The following is a 20,575-nucleotide window of genomic DNA, read 5'->3' as shown; positions in this document are numbered from 1 at the left end:
TCCTTTCAATATCATTGTGTAATCAGACGTAAAGGTCATGAGAATATAGTAAATGATCACAAAAGACAGACCGTTATGCTGTGCTCCTTCGACAGACCCCGGGGGTGAAAGGGGCCGAGCTGAAGTCAACAACAACAATAACACCAACAAAACTTTATTTCACACTTACAAATATCAGTATCTACAATAGAGAATGGCTGTTGTTTCATCAAAGGTCTCGAGATTTTGATGTCTATTTGAATGTCTTGCAGAGGATCTCTCAGTTTTGAAAGTCGCGGTTCAAAATTTTCCGAAATAAACCTCGGTATAACTAAGGGGATTAACGTCTTTTGAGCCAAACAACTCTCTTTGCGCGGAAGGCCTTCTAATATTTGGCTGCCGAACCCTCCATGCAACATTCTGCCAAATTACCCGCGTTTCGTTAAATTCATTTTTCGTTAAATTCATTTTGCTGATGAACAGAGCTGAACTTTTTACAATATTTTAAGAGGCCGACGCAAACTACTTCTTTAAAACTACACTGATATTTTCTTCATTATCTGCCGACTCTCAACGGAACTGAAACTCACACGAGAACTCTAATCTTGGCCTCCACACACATGCACAACAAACCACTTCAGTTTTCATGTTTTTCTTTATAAAAAAATAACATTTACGGCTTTTTTACCTGGGCAAACAACACAACAAATCCGACTGAATGCGACCTTCACGGCTTTTCTCACCCCACTGATCTTCCAACAGTAAAGAATCGGGTTCAGCGACGAATTTAAGTAAAGAAGAGTTATTGTAAGTTTAGAAGCAAGATTATTTGATGACAAAAATGGCTCTGCCATAGCAGAAACTATTCCATATGGAAGATAACAAACCACCACGGCCAACTGCACACACAGTGCGGTGGACACTGTCTTTTTGTATCGCGTTGTGCTAAGTTGTCCATCTTGGTGAATAACTTCCTGCATTTCATTTCGGTGGCGTCGAAGGCTTAGGTAGATTTTCATGTAAGAAATAGCCGAGACTGCTAACAAGAGCGCAACTATTCCAGATACCAGCCGCGAGATTAATACATAATGCTCCCAGAAAAATCGTAAACTGCAAATGGAAACACTCAGAATCCAAAAGCTTATCACAATTCCTCGAGTTCGTCTCAAGCTTACCGCTTTTCTGTGCCTTAATCCCAACACCAGAGCGAGTAGCCTGTCTACACTAATAAAAGTTATGGTCAACAGGGACACACCAATCAAACTTGAAGCAACAATTGAGTTTACACTGACAGCAGCGTAACAAAGCTCATGGCTGTGATGGACGATGGAAAGAAGCTGAATAACAAACACGGGCTGGGAAAACACTCCAACGCAGAGATCCGTAACCGCAAGACATTGGAGAAGAAGTTTTGACGGCGGATAGAGCGAGGTTTCCTTGCGAAGAGCAACCAAGATAACAATATTTCCCAGTGTTGCAGTGATTGACAGAGCAATATTCAAAGTTGTAAGCGTGTACAGAAAGGAGTTTCCGTGTTGTGAAGGAGAACAAACAACCTCTTGAATTGCTTTAAAGTTGTCCTCCATTGTTTTTGAAAGTAAAAGGGTCGCTCACCTCATAAAGTAACTCTCAGCACCGTTTAAGAACCCCTTTACGACCTCTGGATGTGAAAACGTTTTACCTGAGTAAAAACCATGCATTTTGAAGGCCTTTTTAAAAATAGTAACCGAGCATTGAACCAGAACAGATGAGCATGACGTGAGCCAAATTTGAGGTAAAATATAATTAATGAGTGTTTTCTCAGGTATGATTCCTGCAGTATGTACGTACACGCATTGATTTACAATTGCTGGCCTAATCATGTGTCGCGTTTCATTTATTTGACCTTAAATGGGGTTCAAAGTTTTATGCGCACGACGCAAGTGAAGTCAACCTCCAAGGCTTCACGCATCATGACATAACAATGTTCTTTCGAGGCTCATTTTCCTCGACTGATTACTGTTTCCATAATAAAACCGCGCATTTTAAGAGAGCTTGTTTAGGGAAATCAAGACTGAGAATTTATTAACGAATCGGTCGAGAAATTTTGCAGTATTGCTGATGAAACAAAAAACGGCGTACGTGAGAAACAAGGGAGAATATTATATTCGAAGAAAAGCGCGCAAACGGAATGTTTTGCCATTCAAAGTTGTCGCTTCGTTTATTCCTGCTGCTTATATTTCAGTTTCGTAGCGTACAAGTCAAGCAGCATTACCCTCGAAAAGTAAAGTATTGTGTGGTAATTTGGTTCCCTGGCTGCGATTTGCAATTATTCTCAAGCTTAAATTACACTCGCTGAGAATTTGACGGGACTAAAATGGGCCTATTATATGCGAAGGAAGGACCATTTTATTTTTGATAGGGGAGGGGTGGGCAAGTTTTTTTTTCTGTCCGAATTTTTTTCGTGACAACAAGCTTTGTATGAATTTCTTCCAGCACACTGCAAGATATTTCTTTGCTTTTTACGCTGTGTACAGTTGTTTTCTTCTGTGAGTGTAAACATGCTTTGCATGAATTTTTCTTTGCTCGTTGCCTAACCCCTCCACCCCTCAAAAATAAAACGGTCCGCTGCTGAGCGATTCCTGTTCTGTCACGGGTCAACTTTGAACTCCGACTATGCTGCTGCTTGCTGGAGGAGTGAAAACGAATATTTGGTTTTAACAACCGAGTTGATACGTTAATTTTACTACTAAAACGAGATTCGAGAGCTGACGAAGGGTTAACGCTGAAAAGATCAGCTGTCGAATCTCTTTACGGCCGCCAATTTACTTTATCAACTTAGCTGATAAACAGAATATTCATAACTTTGATATTACACTTGAGTTTACCGTGCTGTTTGACATCAAACGCGGAGCAGCTAAATCAACATTAGACTGCAATACAATTGTCTTTCAGTTGTTGTTTCATTTAACAATATCACAAAATCTGGATAGCTTCCCACAAGAGTAAATGGGAATATGACTTGCTTTATAATGACTCATTCTTTTCTAAAAAAAGATACAATTGTATGTGGTAGATGAGTTCCCTTGACAACTTCCTTGAAAGTAACAACCTTAGCTGTTTTGTTTGGGCCTTATCCTTTGCAAATTCAAACAAACACCTGAAAGTTTAAAATAAAATTGCCGCCATTCTAAAACCTGGCTCTTTCTATAGCTCTTTCTCCATGGTAGCCGCTCCCCGCGCGCGAAAATAGCACGCGCGGCTTAAGCATGCGCACTCACTCATTTTGCCGCTGTGCTGTGATAGTCGCCTCACTTTCTATGCTTTTTTGATTTCTTAGGCGTTTGTTTAGGTTCACTCTTGACGCGCGCCAAATCAAAGTCATCATGGTGTTCGTTACCAAAATTCGCTCCGCTAATGTCCGCATCACTTTCTCGCTCCTTCCTATAAAGCTTTGGCGAACGTTCAGGCGAACCAAACTCTGGCTTTACTTTGACAGCTTGAACAGCTTCCTTCTTTTTCTTGGTTGGCGAAACGCCGTTCTCGCCTTCACTACCATCATGTTTGCCAGGATCATTCACTGCGCTTTTTCTTTTTCTCCCACAACGAGAGCTCTTGTCTCCATTTTGTGATGTAACCTCCGAATCAGAATCAAGTCTGGGTTCAATTTTTACCCGCGTTACATCAAACTCTACCCTTTCTATATTCTTGGAAGTTTCTTCCAAGTTGCCTTCTTTTCTGTCCCTTCTTTGTTTCCTCGCTCCATCGGTACTATCTTTCGAATGCTCTCTCGGTTCTTTAGTTTTCTTTTCTTTAGACGTTCGCTTGGGTTCTCCTGTAAAAAGCGACAATTATTGTTTGGCGTACATTCCTAAAACAAGCTATTTTATGCCAAAGCCAGAAAGGAAGATTTTATCAAACAATTAGACTTCAATACAACCTTGATTCAAACGCAAAGAAAGAGCTCAATGGATTTTACGTTTTATTAATGTGTAAAATTACGAACATAATTGCTATTAATTTTAATGCATGCATGTTTTAAACTTTAGTTAGATACACGATCCCACAAGCAACTCTGTTGCTTTAACTACCATCGTGTTTAAATAAAGCATGTTGTTTGTTTGGGCACACTTAAGCCTGCATATCCCCATTTTTTTCAGCCTCCTGGTTTGACCGGTTTACAAGAGAGCGAATACGGACAAAGACATTTCACTGGCTTTCTGTGTTGTTTACGTCATTCGCACGCGCCATATACCGATAGACAGTTGGATGGACAGATAATGCCGGGTGTATTTCAACACTCTTACCAGAAAAGAAAAGCCAAAATAACAAAATCTTTTTGTAGTGGAACAATAAATCTCTTATTCGATGGTTTTAAATATAACACCCGTGGAGATTTTGCTTACTGCTCGTATTTTTCCTCGCCCCGCAGAAAATATCCCCGCGTATTATACGTAAAACCATCGAATAAGATATATGTATTCTATTGTATACTTGTGTAAACTAACTGACTGAAAAATACATCTTTCAACAAAAATCTACGAAGTTATTAAAATGACAGACTTACTGCTTCCAAATGGCTCCCATTTCTTAACGTATTTAGTGTGTGACTGTCTTTGGACAGTCAGTGAATCAGATGACTCAGGTAGGGTTGGTGGAGGGACAGACACTGATTGAATGACACTCATTTGTCCAATTATCGAACTGGCTAAATAAAGGGAAAAACACAAAGGTTCAGAAAAACATGTACAGTGGAAACCACGAGAGACATACAATACCGCTCAAATGTAAATTGACAATCTGGACTTGATTCTCCAAACTTGATTCTCACAACTTAAAATTCAAGACATTCAAGTTTGAGAATCCAAATTGAGAATCAAGAAACTTGTATGTCTGTAAATGGTTTGAACCCAGGAGTCATGTGATTAGTAAGAAAATTATTATAATCATCCGGGATGATTATATGCCATAAATTTGTAATAATGATCATAGTTATTATCAAACTTGTAAGCATAATATATGGAAACTCCTAAAGAAGATTCTTAGAGTGACTGATGTTTCGAAGAAAGAATAATATACAGCCATTTGCCAACAGCTATAAAGCCAACTGGGAGCTGCCCAGTTGGCTTGATAGCTCAGTATCCAGAGGTCATGGGTTTGAATCCCGTTCAAGCCTGAAATTTTTTCTCAGGCTTTCTTTTTTGAAACTACTTAAGTTTTGTACATTAACTGTGATGATCATTCACTTAATATTCCTTTTTTTCTTCCGCATTTCGAATTTTCATATACACTGTAATTATTCACTTTCAATGTCTAGTTTAGAGTGGTTTTCAATTGAGTGTCAAAAGTAATTGCGTTTTTGCTTTGGTTTTGCATTACTACGCTCTGTGACTGGTTAACAAAACTCGCGCCACTTTCTCAGCCAATAAGATTTAAAACCAAAACCAATCATGCCTCACTTGCATGTGTTTTCCCATGCTTGGCGCCGGTTACATCTTATTCTTATCTTATTTTATTATCTTGCCACACAGAATAAATTACAAATAGAATAAAAAGGATAATAAATAGCTAATTAATATTGAATTTAAAGTGAACATGCAAAATGGAAAGAGTGACTGTGGTGGGGAAATCTCCGAGAAGCGAAGCTTATGAGGAATAGAGATTTCCCCCCACGGGCAATTTAAATACTACTAGGCGGCATTTAAAAGAAAAGAAAAGACATGTTTTACATGTAAGTATTGTAAATATTGGTTCATTGTGCTGGTTGCACCTGTTGTGATTGACCAGAGTAATTTACTTTGGTTTTGGGTTTTGGACACCCGATTGAAAACCGCTCTATTACGCTTTGAACCTTCTTTACAGCTTACAGTAAGTTTATATCTGACTAATTAAAATACAAGAAATATGAGACACTGAATTATTAATACATTTTTGGAAAGGAAAAATGGGAAACTTACGTCTAGTTGTCAAGAACAAAATGTATTTTACACAAAACATGAGCAATCATCAGTCAGCATGATTAATTTTTAGTTACATGTAATATAACTGTAGTTCAAATATTTCTCACCTGCACACAGAGACTTTTTTTGAGACGATGGAAGCAAAACAGAAAAAGATGATAGCTGAAATGAAATGAAATGAAATAGATAACACTGTATTTGAATAGTCGAGAAAAGTGGGCAGACAGAATAATAATTAAATTGTTCTAAACAATTGACAGCATGTGACAAAAGACTTACAATAGCTCAAACTTTTGCACTCATCAACTTACACATTTTAATCCAGGGATGAAAGACTTGAAAATTATAGCTCAAAATTATAAATGATCAAACACATGATGTACAGTATGGAGGATCATAGCAAACAATTCCATCTTGTAATAATTTAATTTATCAACTTTACAGTGCATTCAGTAATTTGCCTTTCTTTGTCTTACCAAATAATTATTATGTTGAATGAAAGCATGACCAAGTGGTTAGATGATGGACTAGAAATACGGAGGTCGTGGTTTCAAGTCCTATTCTATAACCACTCGCTCAGTCACGTTTGCAATAATTATACAGTCATGTACATGTAGCTAGCCTTTCTGCCTATACTGCCAGCTGGGATGTTTAGTCATGTACATTCATTTTGAATTATTGGATGAAGTTGAGCAAAATATCTCACAGTGTCTCGGAGTTCATTCTGCTCACCGCTGACAAATCACGATATTTTGAGATAACCAATCAAATGATAATTTTAATCAACTAAAGACGTCAAATCACTCTGACAGCTCAGGGAGCGATCTGCTATTTTCACACAAGGATGTGGTTTCAGTTACACATGAGCAGAATATCTTTTGCAGCAAAACACAGTTGGACAGTATTGCGCATTCGTGAGCAGACCTGAGTGATTATTTGTAGGCAGTTATTTGCAGGTCACATGGTTTGCTCTCAGCCAATGAAAAGGAAGAAAAAATGCATTGAATGATAATCTGAATTATTTGTTTAAAAAGTTTCAAGGTTCAGCTAGTCCAACTTGAACTTTGTGCTATAATCACTTATAACCTGGGTAAATAAAGGTTTGCTGAAATGCGTGTATGGGTTCAACGTATTATGCGTTCAACAAAGTCTTTGACGTTAAACTATCCTGCTTTGAAGTCTCACAAGACTCTCGGAGACCAGTCCTTTTTCGTGGCCGCCCACAAATTATGGAACGAGCTTCCTACTGAGATCAGGGACATAAATTCAATTAACAAATTCAAGTCGGCAATCAAGACTTATCTTTTTAGACAAGCCTTTTTATAGTATTTATATATTTAAATTTGAATTTACATTTGTATTTTTATATATATTTTTTATTTTTGTTTTATGATCATATTGTAATGCGCAATTGAAATTTATATTGATAATTGCGCAATAGAAATTAATAAAATTATTAATTGTTTGAAATTATGTTAAAGCAAAAATTAAATTATTTGCATTTTTAATTCATGTATTAATACCAACTGATTAAAAAAAAAAAACCTGAGAATTTTTATGTACAAACCTTTGGCACTTGTACTCACAAATCACATAAATGTAAATTCAAAATTATGAACGTCATGTCCACATTCACGACCAAAAACATTTATTGATAACATTACTATCAGTGGTACCTCAGCACTGCGATTTGTCTTTGACTGAACCTCATATTTCTTATCCTTGTTCTAGAACAAACAAAATAAAATTAACATAAATACATGTAGCTAATAAAAGCAAGAATGCAGTACCTTGTTGTCCTTACTAAAGAGCTACACACTACCAAGGGAACAGACAGAAGTGGAATTGAATAATAAGGCTTTTACCGAACGGTAAAATGCGCTTAATGGAACGTGACGCCTTAGGGGTGGTAGGTCACACAATGTTGTGTTGACCCCAGACAACAATATATACACGAAAGCCTCATTCATAAATGAATACTCTCTATTCAGTAGGGTTAGGATAAAAGCCTTTCATGGCTAGGAAATTGTACCAATATGTTGTACAATTGTCTAGAAATGAATCTTACCTTTGCTGGGATTGGTTCATGTTTTGTAAAGCCCTATTGATGGCTAGTAGTTTGCCACGTTGTGTCTTTTAGTTTATAGTACATTTTTACCTATTGGTCGAACTTTGAGTCACTGTCTCGCTATAAAAGCATCAGAACACTATCCCAGGGCATTATCCTGGCAGTATTGCACGAACGCAAACACGTTTAAAAATTTTGTTTACCCACCCTCCCTCCCTTTGGAGGAGGATTGTTATATATTCATTAAACTCGCGGTCACTCCTTGTGGTTCGGTTAAGTCTGCGTTGCGACTTCCCTCAAGCTCTTGGCATTGCTCGTATCTTGCCATCTCAAACCTTTGCCTTTATCTTGTCCAATCCAGCCCGTATGGTGCTGGGGAGATAAGAAAGGCTCGGCCAATACTCTTGTCCTACCCCACGTTAGTGGGGAGGTAAGTGAGGCTTATGTTATGCCACCTTGTTGTCTGTTTACTTTGTCTCAATACTGTTATCTAGCTGCATGCTTTCTTAAACAAATTTAAAGTATATGTGGAATAGTGACATTAAAGGTGAAAATCAAGAAATCAGAAATGGAAAAATATAATTGTTTCTTACTCTAGCTGATTAAACACAGGCTGTCACCATGTTTTTTGCGATAAATTTATACTTTAATGTGCACTGTGATTGCTTTTTTTATAGAGAACTTTAAATTCTAGTATAAGTACAAGTTTCTCCAAATCCAATAGAGAAAGGGTCTGCGTGAGTGAACTACATGTAGTGTCATTCTTGCAGGAAAAGAAGATAAGTAGCCAACGTCATTTTACTACCAGTTTATGTGAGAATGGTATAGAGGTGAAAGCAAGTCCTTAATTCAAACAAAGGTGATCTTTTCGTTTTTGAAACAGAAAAGGGCTTCACTGTATCATCATCCAAAACAACTGCCTCAACTTTGTCGCTCACAAAGAGTAAAACAAAGCTTCCTGATATATCTCTCTTCTTACAGCTGTAGTACTTTGCTAAAAACTTGAAGTCAAATCTCCTTATTTGTAATCATACTTGTACTTGTCTAGAACCTAAAGGTCTCTAATATTCCAACGGCATCGCAAAGGTCATGGGTTCAGAGGTAAAGGCTAAAGGTAAAGAAAAGTCTAAGTTAAAACTGAGGGGCAAAAATCTTTTGGAAGAATCCTCACTGATTAGTAATTAAACTCAAATCAAAGTACATGACGGCGTTAATCCAAGATTAGCTTAATTGGGCTTTGAACAATTGGGCCCTGAATATCAGTGTGAACGGATTTTCGGTACCAGCCTTACATCAAAATTTGAAGTTACCATGACAAAAGGCTATGCAACATTTCTTTTCTTTCAAATTCACAGAGCCCACTTTTTTGATGAAGTATAAATGTAAACTAAGTGACTTTAAACCTTTCCTTAATAAGATCATGTGCCCTTTCCTGGACTTTTTCGATGAATTTTACCACTGATCAGCTTGTTACTACTGTAGTTACAGTTACTCCAAAAACAGTTACTGTACATTTAAATTAAACGTACAAGTACCTTGCTAACAACAGACGGCAAATCTAGTGAACCATTCAGAACAACTTCTTGGCCTGACAGACTTGACACATCATACTGGAACACATAACATTAAATTAACAGTTGTAAATAATTTGAAAAAGTTCAGAAAGGTATAAAAATACTAAATTTTTGGCAGCCCTTCTGCTGCCTTTGTCAGAGAGGGCTGCTTAAAATTTAGTATTTCTATACCTTTTTACATTCATAGACAAGATTTTTCTTCAAAGTTTCTGTGATGCGTCGATAACATTTATTTGATTTTTCTGCAAAGAAAAGTTTTGGTTTTTCAGCACGCGCCGGCCTGAGTCCATTGTGAAATGTTATTGTCTTTAAAGCGTCACGGCAAGAACTGAAAAAAACGATATCTCCGGTTCTTTTTGGCAGAATTCGCTGATTCAAACGGTGAAATGCTCTCTCTTCAAAGCCAGGATTTTTTTTCAAAGTTTCTATGATGCACCGATCACATTTTGTGAACATTATGCGTTATTTTTTGGCAAGTGAACGTTTATAAAATTATGCCGCCGCGAGCGTAAGCTGAATTGCAGCTCAAGAAACCGAGTGCTTTAGAAAAGACAATAAAAATATCAAGTGGTTCCCTCTTAACGTGAGGCTTATCATTTTGGCCACATTTTTTATTTAATGAGGAGATTTGGGCAATACTTGATTAGGGGTGTAACGATTAATCGAATTCTCGATTAATCGCGATTATGACCGTTCGCTTTGATTCACGATTATTTGATTCCACGTTTCGATTTTGGTTCGATTTTTTCTATACCCTTCCAAAAGTGCCCTCAGTGAGTCATTATATTGTAAACTTAGCATCCAGATCTCAATAAGATGCGCGTTTTTCATTGACAATCGATCAAAGACGCTAACTTGCAGTTCTTGCGCCATGTTGCTTGGTAAAAATGTTGCCCCTCTACCACCCCGGCCCCTTGAGAATTTCCAATAAGGCAAACCATGTGCGTGCTCATTGTCACGTTCTCAAACATGGCGACGAATGAGCAAGCGATTGTGAATCCGCCTGCTTCTTTTCGATCCGCAGTGTGGAAATATTATGGTTTTCCGACTAAAGACGGAACAACAGACAAGTCTAAAACTATCTGCAAAATTTGCTTCGCAACTTTCAAGTATTGTGCCGGTTCGACCTCGAGCATGAGCGCGCACTTAAAAAGTCAACACAGCATTGATGAAAAGACGGAAGTGTTGCAGTCAAAGACGGCGGGTACCAAAAACAGTACTGCACCTGGACAGTCAAAAATTCAAGATGTTCTGAAAAATAAGTTGCCGCGGTCGGGCAACAGAGCAACGGCAATAACGAAGTCTATTGGAGTTTTCATTGCAAAGGACATGAGGCCCTATTCAGTTGTGGAAAATAAAGGGTTTCAACACATGATCAACGTTCTGGAGCCTAGGTATGACTTACCAAGCAGAGTTCATTTTTCTGAGAAGGTGATACCTAAACTTTACGAAGAAGTCAAAGCAGAAGTCGAATCAGACCTTAAAAGTGCCGAGTTCGTGGCTTTAACAAGTGATGGATGGACATCTAGATCAACCGAAAGCTACATAACAGTTACCGCACATTTCATCCAAGAATGGAACATTAAAAACTATGTTTTGCAAACAAGAAGAATGGATGAGTCACATACATCGGAAAACTTATCAAAAATACTGACTTCAGCTATATCTGAGTGGAATTTACAAAGATATGAACAGAATCCATCTCTGACATCTGACAATGCCAGCAATATAGTGAATGCTGCAAAGCAAGCTGAACTTTCACCACACATTGGATGTGTGGGCCATACAATCAATCTGGCAACCCAAAAAGGACTTAAGGTATCTCAAATGGACAGGCTTCTTGGAAGGATATGGCGCATAGCAAGCTTTTTCCACAGGAGCACAACAGCTATGGCAATTTTGAATAATCGAATCGAAAGGAACATGAATCGTTACACCCCTATACTTGATACTCATGCACTCGATATGATGCTCGACATCGGTCAACAACAAATAGTCGATATAAACACAAGACGATTGACGGACATGCAGCTTGACCACCAGTTTTTAGCTTATTTGAAATGCCCATTGAAATCAACAATGACCTTTTCACAATAGAAGAAACAATAGGCTAGCTCATACATACTAATGATCGCGTATGCGTATAAGTCAATACGCGTATGCGTATATACGCATACGCATATTATATGCGTTTTACGTACATATTTTGGTTCGCTTATTTCTGAGCTGCACTGTAGGTCAGATACAATTAATTTTTAAGAGGTTTATGCTTGTTTAGGCTTGTTAAATTTTCAACTTGCATTTAGTGAAAATTTTGCTCTCAAATAAGGCACGAATTTTGATCTCCCTATACTTTTAGTAAGAAAACAACGAGTGGCTGACTGTACAAGGCATGCTCAGATAGCCTGCAGATGAAAGGTTTTCATACAACTCTACAGGACATCTTCATTCTCTTTTAGTATTCTCAGGTACTGTAATTTAAAAGCTATAGGGTGGAAGCACAGCGAATAATTCCACGATGCATCAGGGATGCTATTTAAGGATTTGCGGCAAACTTACATTGTGCGGCACTTTGATAAGCCAAAGTGATGAGCTGTCACCCTCTGATACAACACCTTCAACTGCTGGACAGTCCAATGAATCATTGAAAGTTACAGGTTCATGTCCTACAGGACATTCAGACCTGCAAAGTAATAATCATAATTTGCATCTTAAAGTCAATATCATAATAATTGGTATGAATCAATCTGTCCTTGTTTTTACAAATACAATGTAATGTTCAGTCTACATTTAACAAGATGCCTGCTATACTGGCATTACGCGTGATGCTGTGGCTGATTCATTTATTCCAGGTGTATGCTTCGCAGATTTATAAAACTATCCTTGCTAATGGTCCAGGAATAGTTTGAGTCACGAAGATCGCCTTACGTTGTTTCCCTTGCGTTACGCTACTCAGGGTTTCAAGGGAAATTGCGCAAATCCCATTACCATAATGTAAGTGACCTCTTTTCAGTCTGCCATCGTGGTCTAAGACTGTCAAACAAAGCACGATTCCTTCGCCAGGAAATCTCGAAGATGCTGTGGCTGATTCATTTATTCCAACTGTATGCCTCGCCAATTGATAAAACTATCATTGCTAATGGAATATTTTGAGTCAGGAAGATCGCGTTATGTTGTTTCCCTTGGGTTACGCTACTGAGGATCTCACCGGAAATATCGGGAATTCCATTACGATAACGTAAGCTTCTCGATGACCTCTTTTCTGTCTCCTATCGTGGTTCGGGACTGTCAAACAAAGCACGATTACTTCGCCAGGAACTCTCCAATTTCCACCGTTTTAGATGTTGAGTGCTTCTTAGAAGTTATTCTTTCGATTCACCGCTTCAAAATGGTGAAGTTTCCGTTTGAAAACGGCACACTTGGGTCCACAACATGTTAACAATATGGCGCCACAAATTTAATCCGTTTTTAATAAATATATCAAATGATGTGTTGACGTCACACAGGTAGCGGTGAGTGGGTCCCCTCCCTCGCGATATAAGCGACAAGAATGGATTTTTATTGGCCTGGTTCTGTTGAAGACAATCAGAACAATACACCCCGAGTAGGAGAGGGGAGGGTTTCATGAATAAATTAATGTACAGATTTGTGGCTACGAGGAAGAAAAAAAAGAAATCGACCTGTTTTTAGACACGGTATGCCCCTTCAGGGCATCCCGCGTAAAAAGTATAATTACCCTAAAGCTTACAGTAAGCACTTGGATACAATCGGCTACATATTTGTTGTATAATATTATTATACCTGAACTTTTTCCAACCAAAGCGCAATCATGCATTCACTGGCTAGTTCATAGTCGCATGACATTTAACAATAGAACTCAGCAGGCTGCTGCTAAAAGCCCATGAGTGTGTAAAATTGCAAAAACTATGACGTCAGAGGGTTACGCAAATGCAAATGTTGACCGCTTTTGCATGTGAAGAGAATGTGAGGGTGGCATGATGTCACACGATTCAGAGTGTTTTTCAAACTTTTGTTTGTCTTTTGTTTTCAACATTTCATCTGTACTTTAATGTCTTTGTTGTGTTATATAACAAATCAATTAATGACTGGTCCCTCAGGAAACCAGATAATTTTGTTTCCCTCGAATTTCAACGTTTCCCTCAACTTTGTCACAGGAAACAAACTTAAACATATCCGTGGTCTCAAGACCAGTCACTGAGTGTTTAATGTAGCTGTAAGGTTAGTCCAGTCCTCAGGTTCGGCAGTTGTTCAAAGAGTGGACAACTTTATCCAACGGATAAGTCGACACTATCCAGCGGATAAAATGTATTGGTTGGAGTACATTTTATCCGCTGGATAGTGATTTATCCACTGGATAGAGATATCCACTCTTTGAACAACAGGGGCTCTCTGTCATGCAACCATAAGTTCCAACCATAAAGTTGCGTGACACAGCGCCGAGGAGCCACAGCTGGTCTACTGTAAGCTGCAATGCTTTACAAAAAGCTACGGAAAATATATATCCTACATCTAATAAGGCTCCCTTTATAGCTTAAAATTGGCCCCACCTCATGGTTGTCTTTGATGATGGCATTCTTGTTTCCTAAAAGATAATTTCAAAGGAAGCTTAATAAATTTGTAAACAGTTAAAGCTGAAGTCAATATAAATATTTTGGGAAGCATTGGCCCAATGGGGCCATGCTCTTCTAAATCACAGACTGGTGTACTGGGACACAGATACTTAAAAGGGCTAATTAAAGTTCAATTATCTTGCAATGTACTGCATTTATAAAGCGTTCATGTAGCTCTTTTTATATGTGTGTATCCAGTACACTTGTATTTGCTGTACAGCACGCCAGTAAAATCACGTCACTATACAGGTACAAGCGATTGTGTAAGCAGTAGATATCACTTGCTCAGTTGCTATTGCTAGGTTGCATGCAGCAATCCTGTAAATTCGAGATTTGCAGTTTTGCATTCTCCTCCTTTTTAAAAAAGCTTAGTTTGAATCCAATCTTCCATGCAGGCATGCTGTGGTTTGAATCCAAACGCGATTATACTTTAAGGAATCCTTACTTTCAACAGTCTTTTAGGAACTCTTTTAGCAAGAAACTCATGTAAAATGATACACAACAGACTTCACAAACTCACTTCACACTGCTTCACAACACAGCTGAGGCCATGCGGTTGAAACTGCGGTCGCGACTGACCAGCAGTTTACCAACAAAGCAATCATGTCATGTACTCTTACTTTTAGTGTCCCCTGAATAAACAAAGAACGAAAGAACAGTCACATGTGGACTGGATGTATAAACGGCTGGATTGGATTTAAAATGAGGACCAGGTATTGTAGACTGAGGATTGTGTACTTGATGAAAGTGGAAGCAGCTTGCCTTTCAGTTTCAACTGAATCTAAATCAGATATCATATCTTGTTTTGTTTCAATTCTTTCCTGTTTGCTTTAATATCGTTCCGTATTCAGCGTATTGGCATGGAAATGAAAGAAAAGAAACTGAACTGATGAAAAGAATGCGTTTATATAGAGAGCTTTAATATTTTTTGCTTGCTTACGATCATTCTTTTTAACCTATCATTTGCACCTTGTATTACAGTTAAATACTTGCACCTGCACATTTGCACATCTGCGGTGATGGTCGGGCTATGCCCTTTGCAGATTATATAATTAGAATTAGAATGTACCCCTTCTAAATATTGTAACCGTCTCTTTCCATTTTCGCTTAGCCTTTCTAGCCCCTGATGAAAGTTACTGTAACCGAAATAATGGGTATGTAATGCTATTAAAATACCAGCAGTTCGATCAGCCTTGTATCTTTTAAGTTGAGTTATTTTTCAGTCCTAACCGATATTAGCAATTATTGAAAAGGAGGAAAAACAAAACTTGTAATTAATGTTTGTACGAAAATATCATTAAATTTATGTAGCAATCTTTTATTACTTTTTAACTTTCTAGGGAGCATATATTCAGCATTTTACAGCAGGCCTAACAAGACTCTAATAGCCGCATGATCTATGGGTCTATAGACTTCTTTCATTCTTTTCAGTCAATATCACGGGCTACTGAAACTGATTTTATATACATTTTGTGTCAAATATTGAGCAAAAAACGAAAAACCAAATTGTTAGCAATACATAAAACTGTTCTATTGAGGCCTTAAACTGCTGTTTAAAAGTAAAAGCTAAAATCCAAGCTTTCGCCGATCAGTGGCATCATCTGATGGTGCCCGGCGTTGATCGGCCGCGAAAGCTTGGATTTTAGTTTTTACTTTAAAACAGCAGTTTGAGGCCTCAATAGAACAGTTTTATGTATTCCTAAAAATGCCCGTAGCGAGGGGAGGGGCAGGGGGGGCTTGAGCCCCCCCCCCCCCCCCAGAATTTTTGGAAGTTAAAAAGCAATGTGCCCCAAAATAGCACTAATTAAAACAAATTAATGTTGAATTCTGACGCTGCAAGTTCCTTTTCACTACCTGTCAGTTTCCTTCGCTAACAGGTACTCCTATCTTGTGAATCGGCGGTGATAAGAATCAAAATGGATTGAAATCAATCAATCTGAAGCCGTGAAAGCTGTCGAAATAAACTACATATTTTCTAAGACATCCGCCCATTTTAAGCAATACAAATGTCCTTAGTTTATAACAATTTAGTGTTTCCGCGTTGTCACACAAAAAGGCACACAAATATGTCCTCAAGACCAGATGAAAAAAAATTCTCCTGCAGTCGGATTCTTACTGTCCGACTCCAAATTTAAAAAGAGAAAGAAAAATTTGTCGTCTTTGTTCTACGACCGCCTTTAAACGTGAAATTAGGAAACTTCACGTAGCAGTCCACGTAAAAGAAAAGGCAAAAACAGGTACCTAAGAGTGTGATGCAGGTGCAAAGTTATGGTTTTACTTACTAGATCTACCGGGTTTTTTATGTTCTCGTTGCATCTTAAACTCCCAGATCAGTCTGTTTTGAGTGACGGGGAGAGGGGGGGGGGGAGTAGTTTTGTTTCACCATTTTGCTAAGCCCCCTCAGTTGTTTTAGCCTTACTACGGGCCTGCTTAACCATGCTGCTGAAGGACAACATGAACAGATTAAATTGTTAGCCTTTCAACCAGAAATCCCCCTTGATTTCTAAAACTCTTTGACGTATTCAGTTACACATCCCGACACACTTCCGGGATCTTAATCCTGTTGTTCAAAGAGCGGCTCTATCCAGTGGTTAAATTACTAGATAAATTACTATCCAGTGGCAGTAAAATGTAGTCCAACCGGCCAATGCATTTTATCCGCTGGATAAAGTTATCCGCTCTTTGAACAACTGGAGCCCTGAGCCAGTTTTGAACGCCATCAGCTCTGCTCTGATAATCGCGCCGTTCAATTCTAACGGCCTTCAACGTCCTCGCCTCCCAGTCACGGGGAGTGGGAAATTAAAACCAGATTTTTTCAATTTGTGAGCGAGTCACTCACAGTGAACACGTGATAAGCCTTGGCCTTCCACACTTATTTCACCAGGGGTACGTTTCTCAAACCCCCTAAAAGACTTCAGACCCGAAAAACTATTTACATGCACAAATTTCGTTACCAACAACTGAATTTTTAATAATTTTGAAACGAGTAAAATTTTTTAAGTTTTCCAAGATTAAGAAACACGTAGACTTAGTTAGGACGAAACCCAACCGGCAATCTATAGAAAAGGGATAACAAAATTACTTTTCGAGCCCGAAAGCTCTTCGAGAACTTTGAAAAACGCCGGACCTGTTCCCGCGGGGGTTACTCCTCGGAATTCTCGGAAGGGGTTAGTCGCCCGTTTCACCAAATCCTGTCTCTATTTCAGACCAAAACATTTTCCACACCCGTTTTCAGACCTTTGTTGTAGCGTAATCAAGCTTCGCCTCAGTACCGAAGTCAAGAATTGGAGGGGTATCGAATGGTCCCATTCCGATTTAAAAGTGCTCGCAAAATTTGGCCTTTGCTCGAATTGCTCGCAAAAATTACACGGGTGCTCGCTTGCTCGTGCTCGCAAAATTTTTGCAAATGCTCGCATGCTCGCATTCTCGTTAATTTCGTTATGATCCTGCTTTGTAGTTATTTTTTATAAGGCTTACATACCGTGTAGCACGAAAATTTTGCGGGAGTTTTATTTTGCGGATTGGCGATTTTTTGTGTTTTGCGGGAACAAATTTTTGCGGTTCGAGATGACTGAAATTCCTGCTGGGAACTAATTTTTGCGATACTCTGGTTCAAGCAGCAGAATATTTAAGTGGAAGAAACCTGAATATTTTCAACTTTTATTGTACGGTCAACTGAGTCACAGTTCACTCTAGTTACATATTAGAGACATATCACTGTAATACCTTACTGTGCAAAGGGACTGAACAACAACAAAACAAAAAGCCTACCCCCACCATGCACAGCCAAACACAGTTTCGTTAATATGGTTTGCCACGACGCTATTATCGTATTTTTTTCTATAAGAAAGCAGTATGAATGTTTGAATTACCGTAGCTGAAACCTTTCTAGGCATACAGAGGGGTTTTTGAGTGAAAGATGTACTTTAAGACCTATGTAACGAGAGGAATGTGACGTGGTATGACAAATGTAACGAGAGGTTTTTGGCTATCTTGCTACGGAGAATTTGGCTTCTCTTGGCGGCTTTTCTGGTACTCGAGGGCGAGCAAATATTACTTGTGAATTGCTTGAGATCGGTGCGTGAACTGAAAACTAGCAACGGGTTGTGCTAGCGCGGAAACGGCGGGAAACGGGGAAGAAACTCGGTAGAGCAACTAGCTTGGCAGCCGGCACTCGTTACAAACTGCCAGAGGTACAAGGTCTAGTTTCTTCGTTCCATGGCGGAAACAGACAGCAAAAGGAGAGAGATCTTTCTTGGTCACAGCAACTTTCTTCATGATTGTAGAGTAAACCTCGCAGATACTTCACAGCTAATACAGGCTTGTTGGTAATCCATGGTGGAAATCGTAGACAATTATAGGTAATCGTCAAAGGTAATCGTCACAGGTAATCATTTTACAATACTTTCGGGACTCCTTATATATCGTCTTAAATAAACACAGATGGCACAGTATTCAATGGAAACAATAAAACTCGTGTGAACTAGATAACTTACAAACGATCTCATTGGTTAAATTCTAGGCCTATGTAATAGTAAAAGTGCGCATCTGTTGCGTTCTCCGAGATAGCTTTGTTCTCGTTTTTAGCTATTGAAAGCGTAAATGTAGGAAGGAAATATACATTGTTTGAGTTCAGCAGCTGTTCTATTGAAATGCAAAATACTGCCAAGATTAATATCAGTCACATGTTCTACTGTACACAGTGTTCCATTAGTAATCGGACGATCTATTGAAAGTACGTGTGATTTACTGTAAATAATTTAATTTTCTATTAGTAACTGGACTATCTATTGATTATTCGAATGCCGCATTGTTGCATATTGTGACAGCTGTGTACCATTCCGCATTTCAAATGAGTGAAGTTGTACAGTTCCAAGTGAAATGACTAAATCTTTCCTAGTTTGAGGAAGGGGGCAATTTCCCATCGTGACACCTAACTGGGAGCGACCTGCTAAAATGCAAAACTATGCCCTATTGCAACGCGCAATGAGACAGACTCAGTCGATAATAATAACACTCTTGTTCAGTTGAACTTCTGTTCAAGTCGCCGCAGAAGCGCTACAAGAACATGGTTGGTCTGCTGCACGATTCAACTGAGTCTGTGCGTTCCTTCAGATGACCCATTCGTGCCAATCTAATGTAGTGAATTACTTTACTCTTGACAGTTGCTTTTCCCAATGGAAAATCATGTATGATCTTGTTTAAGTCCAATATATATCGCTCCAGTGGCATAAGTCTATTAAAAGCGGAGTTTTAAATTTGACTGAAGGGAGTTAATTTTTGCGGCATTTTATTTTGCGGGTGTTTTTTTCTGCGGGAACTAATGTTTGCGGATCGATGTCAATCCGCAAAATCCGCAAAAATTAGAACCCGCAAAATTTTCATGCTACACGGTATATAAACGATGAATCAGTTATGATATGGTTAAAACAAAAAGGTTGAAACATCCTGTAACTGTTTTGGAGGCGCTATATGTATTACGCACGAAGCTCCATGACAAGCATTTCGTTTGTTGGTTTATTCTTTATCATATTTGTAGTAAAGTAACCGCCACAAAGGCCTTAAAACCACTTTTAGAACTTTACTCAAATCGTTCCACACGAAGACATTACGAACACTATTAGCTATTACTTGGTGCAAAACAACGTATCCTATTAATAAAAGAGAGATTCCGGCTAGCGGAAAATTTACGAAGTACTCGAAGTGCTCCCTGCTCGCCACCTGTATTTTTCTAAAGTGCTCGCTGCTCGCAAGAAAAATTTGACAACTGCTCGTGCTCGAAAAAATAAACACACTGCTCGCATGCTCGCAAATGCTCCAATTGGTAAAATTCACCTGAAATTCAGCTCGAATGGTATATTTTGGATACTTCTCTTTCTTTACTATTCATTTGAAGTTGAAACGACAAATACGTTTATACGCTATCGTGGTTCCCTTGAAAACCATACCCGACTTAAGACCGTAATGGTCAAAATCTATACCCGTTTTCAGACCAAAACGGCTAACCATACCCTTTGGGGCGGCACATACCGATATAGTATAGGGAATTAACCACCTTCCCCCCCGGGGCTCCTATTCCGGACTGTTATACCTAGTTTATTTGATCAGCTTTGACTGGCTCAGATCAGTCGCGATGGGCTTCGGTCTGTAGTCCGCAATCCGCAGTCCACAGTCCCGGTTACAATATTGAGACATGAGAATGACGAAGAATTTTTTTTCACGTTTTAACACTTACTTTAATGCAAATGGCTGTCATAAAAAGACTTCTTTCTCCATTGATAGCTATTCATGATCGTGATCATCTGATCCACGAAATGTTTAGTTATGTAAAAAAGTACGGTGTTTCTCGTTCCAGGCTCCCCTCGTTGATCACTTCACTTCTAC

At 38.7% G+C, this 20,575-nt stretch overlaps 1 protein-coding gene across 4 annotated transcripts; it reads right to left on the bottom strand.

Moving 5' to 3' along the window:
• Window positions 1-138: 138 nt before the first annotated feature.
• LOC146457334 (uncharacterized) lies at window positions 139-14,756 on the bottom strand. 4 transcript variants are annotated; one of them, XR_014858501.1, is made up of 9 exons: window positions 14,637-14,756; window positions 14,129-14,163; window positions 12,120-12,243; window positions 9,522-9,596; window positions 7,583-7,645; window positions 6,026-6,080; window positions 4,526-4,666; window positions 2,684-3,793; window positions 139-2,637 (listed from the first exon to the last, which is right to left on the bottom strand). XR_014858501.1 is itself a non-coding variant. In XM_085092090.1 (8 exons), the coding sequence occupies exons 2-8, from the start codon at window positions 14,152-14,154 to the stop codon at window positions 3,270-3,272; spliced, it is 1,008 nt and encodes a 335-aa protein (XP_084948216.1). In that variant the 5' UTR covers window positions 14,155-14,163; window positions 14,637-14,756; the 3' UTR covers window positions 139-3,269. The 4 variants fall into 4 exon arrangements, 3 of the variants coding, with proteins under 3 accessions (XP_084948216.1, XP_084948219.1, XP_084948218.1); XM_085092090.1 differs by having other exon boundaries at window positions 139-3,793; XM_085092093.1 differs by having other exon boundaries at window positions 139-3,793; window positions 7,595-7,645.
• Window positions 14,757-20,575: the final 5,819 nt, after the last annotated feature.

Source organism: Pavona decussata, unplaced genomic scaffold, assembly GCF_977016875.1.
Source record: "Pavona decussata unplaced genomic scaffold, jaPavDecu1.1 SCAFFOLD_244, whole genome shotgun sequence".
Lineage (NCBI taxonomy): Eukaryota > Metazoa > Cnidaria > Anthozoa > Scleractinia > Agariciidae > Pavona > Pavona decussata.
The sequence above is the reverse complement of the archived record's forward strand: the minus strand, read 5'-3'. Positions and strand labels throughout refer to the sequence as shown.